General features: G+C 43.6%; 1 protein-coding gene across 1 annotated transcript in view; it reads right to left on the reverse strand.

The window, feature by feature from the left end:
- Nucleotides 1-18,169, reverse strand: part of raly (RALY heterogeneous nuclear ribonucleoprotein) — a 53,177-nt gene extending 35,008 nt beyond the window's left edge. Inside the window, exon 1 of the mRNA XM_053868198.1 lies at nucleotides 18,086-18,169. Within this exon, the coding sequence (XP_053724173.1) occupies nucleotides 18,086-18,132 (47 nt within the window). The 5' untranslated portion in view covers nucleotides 18,133-18,169. The remainder of the gene's footprint in view (nucleotides 1-18,085) is intronic.
- Nucleotides 18,170-18,663: the final 494 nt, after the last annotated feature.

The following is an 18,663-nucleotide window of genomic DNA, read 5'->3' on the forward strand; positions in this document are numbered from 1 at the left end:
TACCACCTAAATCTCCCAACAAGCACCTGAGACATAAATCTGAGGAATGAGAGGAAACCAGAGTCGCAAGCTTTTAGAAACAGGGTGTCCCAATTTTGTAGTTGGTGATCATGCAAGGTGCTGCGGCAGCCATGTCCCCACGGTATAAGCCCTGTAGAGGGAAGCCCCTTCTTGCGATATGTGAATATTGGATAATCACAAGATCTTGGCCCAAAAACAAATATGGCGCCAGCAATGTCAAAGCCTTGGGTCCAGGAAGACATGAGAATCAGCCAATTTCGATCTAATTCAGCAAAATGACTGGGGAGAAACCGCCTCTTCAATGAAACCAGTATGATGGCACTACAATGGGGGCACCATACAGGCACTGATGACTGGAAATCTAGGGCATCCTGCTGAAAAAACAGGGCGTCCAATTTGTCATGTTTTTCAGTTTAAGCCATGGCCAGGACGCCCTAACACCTCTCAAGCTAAAAGCCTGCAGTGGCATGTCAGGCCAGCAGAAATGACTGTAGTGTTCAGGTTGTTGTGTCGTGCCATCACCTATCGACATCGACAAGACCCACAATGGTAAGTGCTCCTGACGCTCTCCACAGACAGCACTACTAACTTTGCCATCAGTCTAAGCACTATAAATAAGCCACAGTAAGCCATGCAGTGTAGGGAGCTGAGCTATAGAGGAGGCAGAGGAAGAGGAGGTGAAGAAGCCAGATGAGGAGAACAAGGACATAGAAGTGAAGTTCGAGGACAGACTAGGAGGAGCGAGTGGAGGACAGGGAAGAGGAGAGATAAGAGTAAGAAACAAAATACACAATGACCTCAGCGCTACAGTCGTGGAGCATGTTATCAACCATGGAAAGACCCTGAGAGAAGCGGCCACTTGGGTTCAGCCTAACTTGGGTCATTACACTATAACAAGCATGAGATGAGAACTGGTCACTTTGCACAAAGTTATTCTGCTGAGAAACACAACAGCGCATGTAGAAATACAGAAATCCTTGCATTACAGAATTGCTAGACGTCCAGATGCAGGAGGCGGAGGAAGAGCACTCACTGCAGAACAAGATGCCCATGTAGTGTGAGCGTTGCTGTATTAGCCTGGGAACTTGCCCACAACTGAATCCCAATGAAACAAATCCGCAGAGTCCCTTGTGAAATAAAAAAAAGAACAATGAAAGTGCAACAACTTGGCCCGCAACAATCATTTTAAGAATGGATTCATCGGTCGATTATTCAATATCAGAACTGATTGCAAACAAATTTGGTAACAGACTTCACAAAGTGCATTATCAAGGAGCTTCTTGAATGTAACAATTCAAAACTGAATTAAATAACTGAATTAATGAATGACTTAATAGATTAACACCATGAACATATTTGTGTGTTTCGCTTCTTCCAAATATAGACTTGTGTGCAGAAAGACGTATATTTTTGTGTATATGAGAAGAATGATGACTAAAAATATAGTGGCAGATGGACAACAGACACATACACACATACAAATCAAAAAAGGTCGTTTCATTTTATTGATTTATGATTTCGTTTTATTGGATCGAGTCATGACTGTGACTGTGCATGAGGAGAGTCACTGGTGTCTCCAAACTGATCAGCTACAGTGTGCCACACTGCTTATGCTGACAAAGATTCGACTGAGATTTCAGATCATTTAATCAAGTCAATGTAACGTGAGTTAGTTTGAATCCGAAATACAGTGTATGAAGGCGGTTGTTTGATGTATTCACCTTGATACCACACGCACACGCGGCCCGCATCAGGCTTCACAGGAATACATTTCAGAGTCAGAACTGTTGTGATATTTGCTTGTTGGGAAAGTTTAAAAAAACATTGACAATTTTGAAGTGAAAACCGCTGAGTATGAGAACAACTGCTTGAGCTCAAATGGCTCTATGAATACAGAACTCAAGAGCTAAGTCCGCTCCTGCACTTCCACCACATGTCAGCAATGAGTTCGACCTCACTGCAGGATTAAATGCATCATTAAATCAGTCAAACATGTGTTATAGCATGTTTTAGACTAGCCTCTGCAGCGGCCTTGCAACTTTGCCGCACAGTATAGTAGTCACGCCACACAACGAATCGACCAAATTTCTTGCCAACACTGACTGGAATAAGTGCACACAGTAGTGCTGAGTGTAGTGCGACCCAAATATTTCGGGGAAAAAAATGAATGAGCATCAATTCTTGAACTTTGGATCCCTGTATGTTTACAGAACTATGACAAAAGCATGACATCAAACTGCCTACACCATGTGCACAGAGAAAGCAAAAGCCAGACGTGTGTTTTATCCATACCATCAGTGTGTAGTTGGCACGTTGTGTTCTTTTTAATTTGATGGCTTGTGTCAAGTGTTGGAGACAAAAATACCAGCTGTACAGAGGTTTGAAGTAGAGATATGATTGGTGACCGATCGATCGGAGCTTTCCTAGTTTGAAGAATTCAGATAGGTTTGCGAGCATTTGAAAGAGAACTACAATGTGTTGCTGGTTAGGTGAAGGGTTTTTTGTTTGTGTGCAGAGTTTAGCAAAAATAGTTACCAGAAGTTGGCTTAAACTATATGTACCACTGGTCATGAAACGTTCCCTCCTGTCACACTGCAGAAACTTAAACTCTTGGCTTCTGTTCACTGTTTATCCCTACAGCCATGTTTACTTCCATGACAATCACAACCACCATAGAGAGAACAAGCGATGGTGTGTGTGTACATATGCGCCAGAGGATGTGCGCACGCGCGTGTAATACAGAATATACGTGTGTGCTAGTGTACATGTATTCTTGTATGGACCAATATTTGACAAGACACTGATCTCATAAGGACATTTAGGCCGGTCCACATAGTCAAAATAACTGGGTCATTATAATTGGGTTCAAGTTTGGTTCAGAGTCCTGGTTAAAGCCACTTGTTTTGGATGGTTAGGCTGAGGGTGAGAGGCTGGGAAAAGCATTACAGCAAAAGGATGTCCTCATAAGAATAGAGATACAAGGATATGTGAATGTGTGTGCATGACAAGATGTGAGTATGTGCGTGTTTGAGAGAGGATGTTAGTGTGAGTGCATGTTACTGGGTGATAGGGTGTTGTGTGTGTCACTATGTGCGTATACGTTAAAAACAACTGAGTATCTGGTCGGCCACAGCAAACGCGTTTGGACGCCTGAAGAAGGTCAGCGTTCCGGATCGTGCCGCCTGTGTCCGACTCAGTGAACAATGCGAATATCTTCTCCACATTGCAGTAAGTCAGGAGAGCAGGACACAAGGGCGTCTGAACACAGCCAGTTAAAACCAAAAAGCAAGGCGGAGACAAGCAAGACCAGGACAGTCTGATGCTCTCAGTGACTCTCACTTGGGACTAAGAGCAAACTGTTTGTGTCATTTTGTGTATCATGGAGTCATCAATCAAAACCAAAACAAGCATGATCCGGGTCGCCCCAGGGATGCTAGTGTCTGTTGTTACCAGGCAACAAATAAGCAGCTCAAGATGCACCAAACTCCTCCGTCCATAGATTTTTATACGCCTCACGTTCATTTTTCACTACTTTTTTTCTCCTGGTAAAGCGTTCATCTTCCTATTACCACTGTATCGATCCTGATAAACCCACAGCACCACCTGAGAGTGTCACCACTGCGATCATCATGTGGGTTGAGGGGCAGTATGGAGCATCTAAAGCAACAACAACATCTCACCACACTTTACCTTCTGCGTCAGTCACCAAGTCAGTGAACACTCAAGTGTTCTCTTCCTCACTCAAGTGTGTGCGCGCCTGTGCAAGTGAGCGAGTGAATGCTTGAGTGTGTTTGTGCATGTGCAAGTGTGTGTGTGTCTCAGTGTTTGTCTGCATGTTTCATCAACTCCAGCTCTCCACAGCTATAAGTGCTTTCTTATTTGCTGACATGTTGACAACGCACTTGAGTTGGCATTTGTGTGAATGCCTTCCATTTAAAGAGAACCAAACGATGCTTTTCAGTCGCTACTTTAACAGCTTCTTCAGATCTGCTGCTCAAATAGAGCCTTTGAAATAGTGAGTCCCTTTGCTAACCTGGACGTTGATTCACAGGGCTGGAGAAGGGGCATCCGTGAACAGATGAACAATGGCGATGAAGAGCAGGGCAGCACTTTGCCACATTTTGAGAGCGTCTATAACTAGAATAGAGTGACTCTGTGAAATGTTTCAAGTGCGTTTTCTTGGAACACTGGGACAGAGGCAGATGATCACATGACCTCACCCATCTTTGTCTGATGTTCAGTGTTTTGCTTCTGTCAACTGACTCATGCTCCTCTAGTCCACAGCTGCTCCAATACAAGGTCTGTTCTCATCAGCATCGCTTGAGTCGTGACCTTGACCACACAGAACAAAAGCACCACATCCGATATGAAGCTCGAGTGTTGTTTTAAACGGAGGAGCAGACTGTGACTTCGCCACCTCCTTCAGATCCGCTCATGGATCTTATGCTTGACCTCGACATGAATAATTCACCGCAGTGGCTCCTGAGAGAAGAAACCTGAAGAGTTTCAGGCTGCATCATTTTAATTGGCTCATTGATGCTCGTCATTTCAAGCGTTTTCGCTGGACGATCTTTGACCTTTGAGATGCCTCCAAACTGGTTCACTGGTCACTCGGGAGGACGACAAGCGTGTGCATTCGTGAGGGCTAAACATCGCTAACATCTTGCAGGGTGCACAGGAACACTTTGGAGCATGATGGTGCAGCAGAGGGCGAGTCCATGTCACAGGTTTGACTCGTGCACACCAGACAGCACAGTGCTTTCAAAAGTAGCTCCAAAGCCAGGACAGCACGGACCCCTGATGGTTAGTCACCAGTCTCCGACATGAGAACTTCATCAACAGCTGAAGCTCCTGCAGACAGCTTTGAGAGATGTTACACATGTACTTTCTTTCATTACATCCAGTTGGCTGCTTCACGTCAGCTCCGATCACTGCTGAGTCAGTTTTTAATTTCTTACGCTGTCAGACGTGTTTGTAAATCCACATCCCGTGTTTCAGTTGGGATTCAACCGGAGCAACCGACGAAGGAAAATGAGCTGGAGTTATTCAAGGACTACACGTTGGAATCTTTTAAAAGTAACTTTCTGGAGGCAGCTTTCACTGCAACCTGACGACCCTGTCAATAAAGTCACCAGAAGAGGAGCGCACGGTTCGGAAACTCGCTTCACTGAATTCCATTGGATGCCGCTTGCGGTATATTAGCCACATCAGTGTGGCTCTCCTCCTGACTGACCATCACCGCGACTGAAACACACAGCCGTTTGAGGAGTTTAAAAACGCAATTGAGACGTTATTACATGTAGGACGCCACAACTTCCGTTTTGTGTTCTGTTTCCTGGTTAATGGCACACGGCTGAAGTTAAGGATCTCATCGGCGTCATCCGCTCTTAAGCACCTGGACTCCAGCAACATGTGCCAGATCAACTCATCCCTGGTGCCTAACTTGGTGAGATTTTTGTTCTTGCTGTTCATTGTGTTCTGTCTCTGTTTATAGATTTAAGTTTGTTTGATCTCCTGGTTCGGAGATGCTTTCTGTTTTGACTCTTAATCTTGCCTATGGACTTCTCCTGGATTGATGACACTCTACTTTTTTGGACATTTTGAATTAGCTTTGTTTTCTCCTGGTTCTTTGACGCCTTCTCTTCTGGTCATATTGCTGTGTAATATTAAAGGTTGTACTCGCTCTGCATCTTGCCACCTGTAAATTCCTCATCACTTCCCGCTCTGCTCCTCGCCTTCTGTAACAAGAATTTTGGCTCACTATTTAGCATGGTGTCAATGACACAGACTGTGTTCGGTCAGTCTCATTTTGGGGTTCAATTGTGGCTCTTCACATTCATTCTTGAAAAAGGCGGCGTCCTCCTTGACTGACATTGTCCGTTACAGATCAATACATGACAAAAACAAAAACAGTGGGGTCCCTCTGATGCTACAGAGCTGGGGAGAACCCTGACTAGTATAACTATTACTACACAAAAAATGTAGGCCTCATCACCTATGTCCAGATGTGGAGATAGCACATGGGCTATTGCCACCACTTTGGCCAGTTACGCGCTCAGAAACACATTCTGTTGCCGATATATTGTCCTCCAAATTATTGGCGATAAATATGGGGTGGTTGACACAACATGTTTTTGAAACATGCAAAAGAAACCAGAAAATCTAAGCCAGAGAACCGCTCTGGACAGATTTTAATTTTGATAGTGACGACAATATGACTAAAAGTTCCCCATCTTCAACGTGTGGTGGAACGTGCTGGCTCCTCTGCACTCATGACAGAAGCCATGTGCCACCAGAAAGGTCGAGTCATCTCACGTTTCCTTGAAGAGTCTTCTGCTGCCTCCACGCCTCACTTTGTGGATCAAATTTAATCGTGTCATTTCCCCGCACGAACCAGATTGAGCTGTCTATATTCACAATGACCCCAGCGCTCCGTGGTGCTCATTATTCTGGGCTCTGTGGCACCTCGATTATGCACGAGTTCATGGGAGGCTGCGACCTTCAGCGAATGAAGTGCCATAGATTATGGAGCGACAAGCTGAAGCAGCAAGTCGCATTCTTAAGGACAAACCGCTGTTTTTCAACCCCGCTGACACAGTGTTTCACAGGTATTAGCGGAACAATCGCAGCGCAATCTGCATGCTTGCCAAGTGTTTCCATAAGCACACCGACAACCAGATGCTGATGATGAAAATGAACATGACCAGTTCTCCACCAAACATTGAAAAGTCAAAGAACTTTTTTTTAATAAAAGAAAAATAATCTTGTTCTTTGCAAGTTGAGCCCAGGTTGGTAATCGAGGACTTCCTGCACTGCTGGTACTCACATTCTCCACTGACAAAAATCACTGTACGGTGATCAATGATGGTGAATACACAGGATACATCATACAATTTTGGCCAAAACAACAAGCATCTTCCTGTCTTTCTTTCCTTCAAGGTTTTGTTCTCTCCTCTGCTGATTGCAAGCACAAATGCCTCGAAGACGGAGCAGTCGTGAGAATGTGACTTTCCCATGCGAACGGTACAACTCTCCTTCTTCTCTCTGGAACTTCTTTAGTTCCTGGTTTAGATTATTTATAAAACTCAGTATTAGTCTTTGTCGTTTCACATTGCCCTATTTTGAATTCGCTCTGTTCTGTCAACTGCGTATCGACCTTTTAATTCCAGTCTTCGTGTGGCACAGGCCATTCTTATATAAACCTGAACGACTTACACCCGAGGTCACAGAGGGCCACAGTCACACACTTCCATTCCAGCTCTTCACTCCTCTGACCCCAGCGAACCCATTAGCTACAGCTATCACACACTGATGAATACATCATCGCGTGTGCGCCGGTGTGTCTGTGTAATGGCCAGTGACACCTCATATGCTGTGTGATTTGTGAGGCTGGTTTCAGAGGAAGCGATTCTGGTCCAGATTAAACAGTAACTCTGGGGTGACACAGCCGTGCCTCAAGCATGGAAGAGCCACCACACACAGAAATTTCACCAGGACGTGGGTGGTGAAGGCAGGCAGCTACAAATGAGCAGCAAAGCTTGTCGACTGCAGCAAAAAAAATATTCTTCCAATGAGAATTCTCAACAATTTCCTTAAATAAAGATGTCAACCTGATGTAAGCAATGTGCTGGCAAGCATTAGCATGTTAGCACAAGCAGTATGAATGTAAAAAAAGAAGCTGAATCAAAAGACAACAAAATTATTATTGCAGGTGTAATCCAGTTGCACTAGAGTGTTTTTATTTGTGACAGTTTGAAAATTACAGGGTTCCCCCAAGCACTTCTCCCAGGAATTCTTCTCAGTGTAGCAGGTATCTCCAATCTCATTCATATTTAACACATTTAAACAAAGTGGAAGCATCGAAACAAGCAGAAAACACATGGTGGACTTGAACGTGAAAATTTCACAGAAAAATCCCAAAAGACACATCTGAATGACTGCAGTCTGTTGCTCGCGGAACTGAAGTTAAGCATTCCATCAGTACACGTGAAGAAACGGACCACATGGAGAGATGGGTTGAGCATTATGGGCCGCCACAGTTTTAAAAAGTCCTGATGGACCCTGCACTTCACTACATGTTGAATAAGACGGTGGAAAACACCTCTAACACTGGAAAATCTAAGCTTAGGGGTGAAACTTCAGAGTAGTGGGTACATACCCCACTGACGCACCGCACAGAACCCTGACTTCAGCAGTGTAGAAGCCCCTTACAAAAACCTTACACTGAGCAAGTCTGCCTCACAATAATGCGCTACCTTGTCATCAGTCGCTCAGGAGGACTGTTACGAACATCCTGTCTTCTTCTTCTGTCTTTGTTCCTCACTGAAGTGTTTGGTTTCACTTGACTCCAGTGAGGAAACTTCAGTTCTCCACAGCATCATGCCACAGTGTTGTTGGTTTGAAGCCTATTCTGATCTTCTCTCGACTCGTGAGAAGGTCTGAAGATGAAATATTAATAGTAACAAATAGCATCACATTAATTCATCCTGACAACACAAGGTCACAACCTGCTCCTTGTTTATGATTCCTGGATAGAAACAGGATCTAAAACAGCTTTGCAGAATAACATCAAGACGGAGTTGTCTGAAATGTCAATCATGTTTAACAGTTTCCAAAAATATAAGTACAGGCATGTGCAGAGAATGTTGGGCTGAAACTAAAATAGTAGTGAGGGGTTGGTGGTGATGACATGAGAATCATGGCGTATGTCTCCAACATCATCATTTGTTTATGTTTACTTTTCACAGCTAACTGAGTATAGAGATATAGAGAGTATAGAGAACCAGGTTGTGTCTGACAGACTGCAATGCCAGCTTTATTTTGGGGTTGAATTTAGCTGTCCCCCCGAGAGTTATTATTTAATCTGGACCAGAATCACGGCCCCGAATGTAAGTCATGTCTCATGTCTAACATGCTGGAGAGTGTGGCATCATGGTCTTGTCGTATTCATGTATGCAAGTCCAATAGTTACTGTAACTATGAACGCATCTGGACACATTTCCTAGATGCTATTGAAGAAATATTAGAAATATTGTGAATAAATCATTTCGTCATATTCTATTCTCGAAATCATTATCCTTTGTCTGTTATGTTCCGTTTGTTTCTCGTGCTTTTATTTTGTTGCTTCCTGTCTGGTTCTGTGTTTCCTTTTCCTTTCTTTCCTCCAGCTTCCCGAGCAACACGGCTGGCATTCATCAGATTATCAAGCTTTTCTGGATTTCAACACCTCGTTGCCAGCTCATGTTGCCAGATGGTTGCTTCACGTCCTCACGGTAAACTCCTTCGACTCTCGTGCTCCTGATTATCAAAATACTGTGCGCACTTGACGATTTATCAGCTGCCTCCTTAGTTTACTCTCGTTCCTCAGTTTTTCTGTTTATCGCTTCTTGCTGCTTGTTCTTTCCGTTTCTTCGCGTTATAGTTAGTCCTTGTGTGTGTGCGTGTGTGTGGATCCACCGCAGAGCGCTTTCCGTTATTTGGGCCTCTTGAGCAATCACCGAGTGTGTTTTCCATTGTTCCCCTTAGTCCGGCTTAATCTTAGCCACCTATTTTCTGTTTCAGGTTTTTCCCTGCCCCTGTTCGTGATCCTAACGCCGCGTTTTAGTGTTGATGCCCTTGGTTCATTGTTCCAGTTCGTCTTTTGTGTTTATTTATACATTGTCAATTGTTGAACTACCCACGCTCTCCGGAGTCATCTGTAAACCTGCACCAATGCAGCTACTGGATTCAATCTCCTTGACAAGCCATGACGCAGTGTTTCATTGGCATCTTTAAAGATTTCATTGACACTTTGACCAAATCAGAATTTGCTGATGGTCCCTAACTGATGGTTGTAGCATTAGCGCTGCCCGTGAGAGTGTGTCCACGATCAGTGAACCCTAATCAGGGACACGGAATAGGACACCGCCGCCAATACTGCGGCGGATGTCGGTTGAATATCCAACTATTTTCAACACAGTGTTTTGCCAAGCGTCAGCGCAGCGGGAGATCCAGCATGTGTTGATAGGAACTAAGGCTGACACCCGTGTCAGAAAACCTATTAGGATCACTCGATCAAATAAAACAAACACCGAACCAGAGAGTCAGAGTGGACCAATGTCATGATAAAAAGTTTCCCTGTATTAAAAATAAGTTTAAAACTACGATCAAGAACCAAAGTCTAGCGAACACTCCACACCTGTGACACACTGGTGGCGGAGTTGGAGAGTGCGGCATCATTGTCTTGTCATATTCATGTAAGCAAGTCCAATGCAGCGAATGTGCTGTGTTATTGAAATCATTGCGAGTTGCAAAATTCTGATTGCTGGGATTGTTTTTGGCCATATATCATGTACGATGAGTTATCAAACATCCCTAACGTGACACTGTCAATACCAATGTTATTAACTGTGGTCATCGTGTTGCCTTCTTCTCTCACTATTTTTTTAAAAGTTTCAAGACCATCACAAGCACCTGTTATCCACTATGCGGTAGTTATAAACTTGCTAGCAGGCTCGGAGAGTGAGGACACCCACGTGTCAACAACCAAACACTGACAGTATCTGCCCGGGTCATGACGAAGAAATACACGGCCCCTTCGGCATCTTTGGTCCTAGTAGTAGTATCACACTTTTTTCAGAGAATGTCTAAATAACTAGACAAATGAGTAGAAAAGTGGCCATTTACAAAACCACCCCAAACCAAGGCAACATATTAATCATAGCGTAGTCAACATGCGTGACTTTTTTTTTTTAGTTTCATCAAAAAATATTGCAGCTGGACGACTCTGCTTTGGCAGCCGTTTTGGAGTAGCCGGGTGTTGCAACTTAATTGTCAGTTGTTCGCCATATAAAAGAGGAAATACTTTGAGGATTCATTCAAACTAAAGGTGAGAATATCGACGGGGAAGAGACAAGGAGCATTCAGCCTGTAATTGAGGACATCGATCGTGCCTGTCTCTCACTTTCCTTGGTAGAATTTCACTGGCTCAGCGAAAGGCACTAATAATTCTGCACTGATGAAGAGCTCTCACCGGATATCACCTCAGCAATGACGGCCCTATTTCTGAACCGAGATGACGCTCAGGCACTTCATAGAAAATCTATATGATGGACCCATCACCTCACACACATACACTTGCCGTGATAGATGCTGAGCCCTCTGAGCTTTTTTTACTGAAGCAGGAAGTGTGCGAGCAGCGATGTCCACATGAATATTAACCCATTCTCTCTCATTCAGTGGAGTGAAAATGAAACTGATGCAACGTGACCTTCAGTCACAGTTAGGAGACGTGCATCAGTTTGGTGGATCATCTGGAGATAGATCAAAGAGTTGAAACACATTAGTCTGGTAGAAGTTGGATCCTCATCAGTCACATGACAACACAGACAACAGACAAGTTAGAGGGCTCTGTCTCCCACCCTTCACTGCACAGGAATAAAAGATAAATATATTTAAAAAAACACAATATTTTATCTTTTAAACTTAAAATTGTGCCTTAAAGAAACACAGTTTGCTCATCATTGGAAATAATGGTTCAAAAATACACACTTAAATGAATATATATGTGTTGATCACTAAAATTAGATTCATCATTTTTGTCAAGATATCAGCTCACATCCAATTAAATAGAGTTATGATGTCTCATTTTAAGTAGCTCTCAGTGATCTCAATGTTTGGCAGGGTATTTTAAAGATCACATCAGATTCCATTCAATTCAGTGAGAGAGTGGGGGGTACTGCCAACAACAAATTTTCAAAACTGTATTTTGGACACTCAACCAGTTGGTTCTCAGCACGATGTCTGCCCCAATTTAATCATGTGACCACATGTCTGAGATACACGTGCAGCAATGTTGGTGTCAAGTTCAGATTTCCTTGTATCAAGAGTAATTGTAAAACAACTTTGGATTGGAATACTAAAAACACTTGTAACCACAGAGATTTATCCGAAATCCAATCCTAATATCCAAGATATTTTAGTTATCGTTAAGTTATAAGATGTTAAATATGTTTTTCAAGACCTTAAAACTGCCTCATCTCTGAAATACGCTCAATATGATTGACAGTTCCTGCAGTGTGGTTGCAACAGCCTGACTGAGGGGAATCCTATCACTCCAGTTCAGTGTGACCAAGAGACAGGCGGCTCCAGATGATGAATCTACACAGTGTTTGTCATCCTGGAGGAAGTCCAGGGGTGCTGGGAGCTGGGGTGGGGGCCGTGTTTGGGAAAGAACATATGAAGACGCAGGAAACGGCGTGGAAACACATGGCCAGAGCCGAGTTGTGTGATTCTCCCTTTAGCGGGTGAGAGGGAGATACGGACGACACACACCAGGAGGTGGCAGGTCACCCAACAACCATGAGATGCTCATCAACAGTGAACCAGAAGGGAACATCTAACATGTTTGTCTGACTGGATGAGAACTCATTTTTTCTCCTCAAGTTACATTCAAACTTTCCTGAGATCAATGAAAACATCTTCACTTCGCTGATGCTCACAAAACTACACATCATTTCCTGGAGAGTCAAACTCGTCGGCCCTCTTCCATGGTGAGTACAGATTCATGGGTTTGTGAAGTTTTCATGAGCATTTTAATGCATGTTTAATTCAGCAGCAGCAGCTTCTGTCACCTGCACGCACGCTGGAAACATCTCAGAGCCCGTGAGGCTTCCACGGTGACAGCGTCTCTCCTGGTAGGTTTTTGTCAAGCCTTTCTACATGGCGCTCTTTTGCGCTCGCCATCAAAGATTTATGCTCGGCTTTAGCCTCATTCCCCGCCCACAAGCAAAACACAAGCTAGGGCGATGCAAAGACGTTGAATTATTTGTCTTCTGATGAGCAAGGAGCTGTCCCATCTTCACTGGTTGGAATCAGTCAACCAAACCTCTGAGCAGCATGCAGCTCATACAGCTGCTGACCTGGGCTTCTATCAGACCAAGTAAGGGGAAGCCGTGGTTCCACAAAGGTGTGAGCATCTGCAATATTCAGTCTAATTCAGTGAAATTACCAAAGAGAGAACACCTTTTTCACAGAAACCAATGTGATGGCGCAACAATCGGAAACTTAGGGCATCCAATTTCTCATGTTCTGAAAATAAGAGCTTTGTGTCCTCAGTCAAAACTCAGTGGCACAACGTGGTCGAGGGCGTTTGATTTGGCTGTTCCAGATGGAGAAACTATGTGTGAGGGTCGGGTGGTGGACACCCTCTGAAAAAAACCTAAACAAACGTTCCTAGTTCATGTTTCATATCTATATGTGTGTGTGTGTGTGTGTGTGTGTGTGTGTGTGTGTGTGTGTGTGTGTGTGTGTATTTTAAAGATATATATATCTATATATATGCCCGAGACTCGCCTCATCCCTGTCCCAGCTCCAGCGCACAACAGGACATCAACAGGAGAGCGAGCACCTCCCCTGTGACACTCTACCATGGTCCAGTGCGGAGACAGGAAAGGTTTTGCACCTCAATATGAAGAAAAAACACTCAGTAAATGTAGCTAACAGGACATTGGTCCGTGCACGTTATGTTTTTTCCGGCTTTTTTCGGGGGCGTTCGAGTTCTGTTTTTTTGTTCGAAATCAGAAGCAAAAAAAACGAAATTTTCGTCTGGGACGTTCGAAAACCGAGGTTCCACTGTGTGTGTGTGTGTATATATATACATACATATACATATATATACATATACATATATACATGCATATATACACACACACACATATATATATATATATATCCTTGGTCATGCTTATCCCGCAGTTCAGTGAGAAGAAGGAACCAAGACTGTCAGGAAACCAGATCGAGAGGCTTCGAGGACTCCCTGAACAGCATCTCTAAGTGTTACGCCTTGTGGGTGTTGATGTCAGCTGTAAGTGTTGCCTCAACCCCTCATCCCACATGCAGTGAATGTTCAGCATAGGATGTAAAAAGGATCTGAGGAGCTCCTGCTGTGGCTCCTGCACAGAGAGGAGAGTGAAACCTCGGGATCATCGCGCCTAAATACGGGGTCACATGACGGATTTTGGGTTGTAAATGAACAAATTAATCCCGACTTAACTCTGAAAAGCTTTCAAGAGGAGTGAGCCACTAACACGATGAGACCTGACAGCGACATGATCGGAGATAAATTAGAAATGAGACGACTCAGCAGGAGCAGTAAGAGCAGCGGAGGGTTGACGCACGGGTGTCCAGTGGTTTCTGCTGAATCAGGGCAGCAGGAGAGTTTGGAAATATAAATGACTTTCATTGCATGCACGCGTGCACACACACGTTAGTATTCTTATCCCTGTGGGGACATTGGGAGGTTTCTCATTGCCATAACCCTTTCCCCAGCCTCCCCCCCTAAACCTAACCATCCAAAACACATGGCTCACCTTCACCAGGACTGTGAACCAAACTGAAACCTAACTACTGTGACACTGGCGACCGGAAAAAGGTCATAACGTCCCCACAAGGATAGTGTTTTCTCAAGAATTGGACCCCATAAGGCAGTATAAACAAGCCCACACACATACGTTTCGCTATTTTTGTGAGGACCTCTCATTGACATTATGCTTTCCCCATGTCATCCTTGCTTTAACCATTCAAAACAAACGGCTTATCTTAACCATAACTCTAAACCGAACTTACACCCTTTGTAAGTCATTTCACTGACGTTTAAACCCTCTGAATGGTCTCTGAATATCCAGGAGCTAAACTTAATTATAATGACCGAGTTATTTTTAAGCTCTCATCCTCAAACTGAGGCTTGAGCTTGTGGGGTCCGGCAAATGGGCCGCCCGAAGGCATGAAGGCCCCACAAGGGGGTGTTTTCCCAAAATTGGACCTCACTAGGATATATATGCTTAAAGACATACACATATATGAACAGACACTGGTGAGCAGGGCGTCTGTGCAGACAATGGCATTACTGAGAGTTTACCTATTCTTATTTTTTTGGAAGATTGCGGCTGAGAAAAATGCCGACAAAGTCGACATACAAGTCATCTCATCAGTAAAAAAGCAGAGGCCCAGTGCAGCAGCAGATTCATCAGTCGTGCTTCATCTAACAAGAACAGACACAAGTGGCTGCTAAGGTTTGACAACAATGCAGATCAAGAGGTCGAGCAAGTGAGTTCATTTGTAAGTGTGATCAGTTTTCACCTTAGATGAGCTGGCACATCTATGCGAACGCCATTTTTTTCTTTTTTCTCAAGTAACTCACACACTAAAGTCACTATTTTTCAAAATTCATCCCACCAACTTCCTAAGTAATAACACTGAACAACTGTATAGAAAATACATTTAAAGCGGAATATATAACAAATAAACAATACAAAAGGCAAAGTGTTTGATATAAAATAAATAACATTTATTCCCTTTTCAATGAACAGATCAAACATACACTCTAAATTGATGACTTGTTGAAAACCAGAATGTTGCCTTATAGCCTGACAGACCGCTCCTCTTTTCATCGACTGCATGTCCTGGGAATGAGGATCTGGGCTCCAGGTGTGCTATTAGCTGCTGAAAGCTCTGGTCTTCAACAACAGAACATGGCTGCTCATCCAAAATGATAAACTCCATTAGCACTCATTATGTATGAATATAAATAGCATCTTACGATGGCCGATCGATTGGTGCAGTCCAAAACGTAATGCACTGTGGGCTTATCGATCAACAACTCTCCAGCTCTCTGCAAAGTTTGTTCGATAAAGTTGGTCTGTTGAACTCCGATCATGGGGCAAACATACTGTGTTACTGCTGCCACATGCATTCCCACAGCCGCTTCGGAGAAAACCCAGTGATTTGAATTTTCACATTTGAAAATTTGAAAAAAAGCCAAGGATTCCGGGTCTCTGAAGTGACAAAGGAGCGCCGGATTGCATGGATAGCAGCCTTCAGACACTCAAACATCACTTTTGCACTTAGCACATGTTGGTGTGTTCACAGCATTTCCAGGCTGGGAAGTTTGAAAACAACAATATGGGAATCAAATTGTGTGTTGCTGTTTCATACATACGATGTAGCAATGCCACTCTCATTTTGCTTTTTTACATGTTTCACTTTTCGCATTTGCGAGATGAGAGTAAACTAGAGAACTGCTCTTCCCTCATCATAGATCAATTTGGAGTATATTTAATGCTCTTCCCTGATTGTTTACATATCTCTTCTTTGTGACATCTCCTGAACTGTTTGTGTTTTCTGCCATCATCTTCGTGAACTCATCACAATCCTGTTTGCATATGGATGAAAATGACACTGTTAACAGTTTTAGCATCACACTGCAGCATCGCAGAGGTAAAAATGTTTTATTATCTTAATATATATCAAATGCCAAACCTTCAGAGTTGCAAATTTGCAACTTAGTTTTGAGGCTAATGTTTTTACTGTTGTCAGGAGTTCACGGTTTCCTGACTCCCCTCTGCGGTCTTGCGCTGACCTCTAGTTGCCTTCTCTAAATAATGCACAATCAACAAGGTGATAGTAAAAAAAACAGCAAACTGAGCTTTAGTATCGGGTCAAAAGAATATCGGTATCTGCAGACATCCAAATTCAAGTGTCAGGATCGGAAGTCCAAGAATGTGGATCGATGCATCCTGACATACAAACAGCCACCTGCTAACTCTCTGTCTGTGTGAAGACCAAATTATTGTGTGAAAACTCTTGAAGCTTTAGCATGACAGGGCGTCACACACAGTGAGCAGGACGTGCAGTTGTGCGCGCACACGTCTACTTGAAGTGTGTGGACTAAAAATAAAATATTTCTTTTGTTTTTTTACATATCCATACATATCGTCCAAGGCAATGGTTGTTCACCAGAGTTTTCTGTGGATACATTGCATTGAGACAACAGCAGGTACACTAGGTCTGAGCCACTCAGGTACCAACCTTGATGTTACATGAATAAGTTAATTTTATTATTTTTCTTAATCATAGCTACAGAAGACCTCTATTACAAGAAGACACTCTACAACAAACTTTTATTTTACTGAACGACATCTACCGTTGTTTACATTGACCGTTATCTTAAAATATTTTGTCGACTAAAACTAGGCGAAGACTAAATTTTGATTAGAAAATTGGGACATTAAATTAAAAATCAACCGCAATGCCTTCTGTCAGTAATGTTTTGGGGTTAAATTGTGAGAGTGATGATCCGTCAGCGCCATAAGCCCTTGGTGACTAATTTCTAGTCATGGCAACTCTACGGTGAACATAGCTATTGAGTAGCTTTATATCAAAATTCAATTTTAGTCAAGTTATTCTGAGCAAAATGGTTGCTTTGCTCAAAACGCTCTATTTCAAATAGTCAATAATGTCATGGGCAACAAAAACAGCCGACTCACTTACACACTCCAGTTAATCCCAGGGAAGTCATAACTGACACACACAGCCGAAAACACTGCGTTCCAGATATCGAAGTCGGAAAAGATGAGAGTGATGCCCACAGAAGCTGTTCTCACGGATACCGTGACTGTAGACAAGCAATGTATTGACCAATATGCACTCAGTTGCAACAATACAATTTGCCAGATGGAGAGGAAACACAAATGCACTTGTTTATTTTTGAGTTCTAATTTATTGAAAACTTTAATTTCTGTCTTACGTCAGCGGATGCCCTCAGGGATTATGGATTTATGGTGGTGAGGATTTTCCTCTACTTTCCAACATGGAAATCCTACATCTGGTGACGTCACCAGAGGGAGTAAATGAGAATATTCCCAGTTCCCAGCACAACTGGAGAACATCATGTCTTCCGACGGGAGACACTGATTTGAGGAGGGGTGTGTTCAGCATTTAAGATGTTCTTGTTGAAATCTACTTTTGATCCTCACACACACCTCCACACCTTCAATCAAGAACTCTCATCCACATGGTACAGTCACTTCAGGATGCCTTTAAAGCTCCACACTTCTGCATTTGACTCAAAGCACAGTCCCAACAGAGGAGTTCCATGACCTCACAGGTGTATAACAGACACAAACAATCACGTCTCCACACCGAGCAGAACCATTGCAACACCAACATTCAACTCGGGAGCACATGTTAGAGTCGCATGCAGAAGCACAGGTGACACGGCGGAAGGAGCAGCTGACCACGCTCTTACCTTCGATGCAGAGACGGCAGTGCAGCAGCTGGAGGAGCGCGGAGCATCGGCGCGCTCGGAGAGTGAGGAGGCGGATACTGACGCTCCAGCAGCCGGAGGTGGAGTGAACCACGGTGACCCGGCAGGGAGGGGTGAGTGACGGGGAGCGCTGGAGACTGGACGAGGCACCTGTGGATGTTTCCATTTCCAACTACCTCGAGCATCACGACCTTTTGCTTTTAGGTGTCTCTCCTCCTCATCATCAGCTCTCCTTTCCTTCTAGCTGGGTGAGGCACAAAGGTCTTTCCTCACCTTGCAACACCTCACAGGTGATGAAAATACCAACTCCAGAAATGCAATGATTTCTCGTTTTGGTAACTTCTCTGCACCGTCCTGAATTCAACAAGTGCTACGTTTTAATGTATCGTCTCGCCGAGCGCCGGGAACCTGAAAATAAAATAAATTAAACACAATCAAATAATGTTTAATGTGACTCACAATAAAACATGAATGATCCGGTGTGCATTTGCACATACTTCGCTCCGCTCAACAAGGGTGCAAACTTCTTAATAATTTTGTACGAACACTCAGCAAACAGC

Source organism: Synchiropus splendidus, chromosome 6 (assembly GCF_027744825.2).
Source record: "Synchiropus splendidus isolate RoL2022-P1 chromosome 6, RoL_Sspl_1.0, whole genome shotgun sequence".
NCBI lineage: Eukaryota > Metazoa > Chordata > Actinopteri > Syngnathiformes > Callionymidae > Synchiropus > Synchiropus splendidus.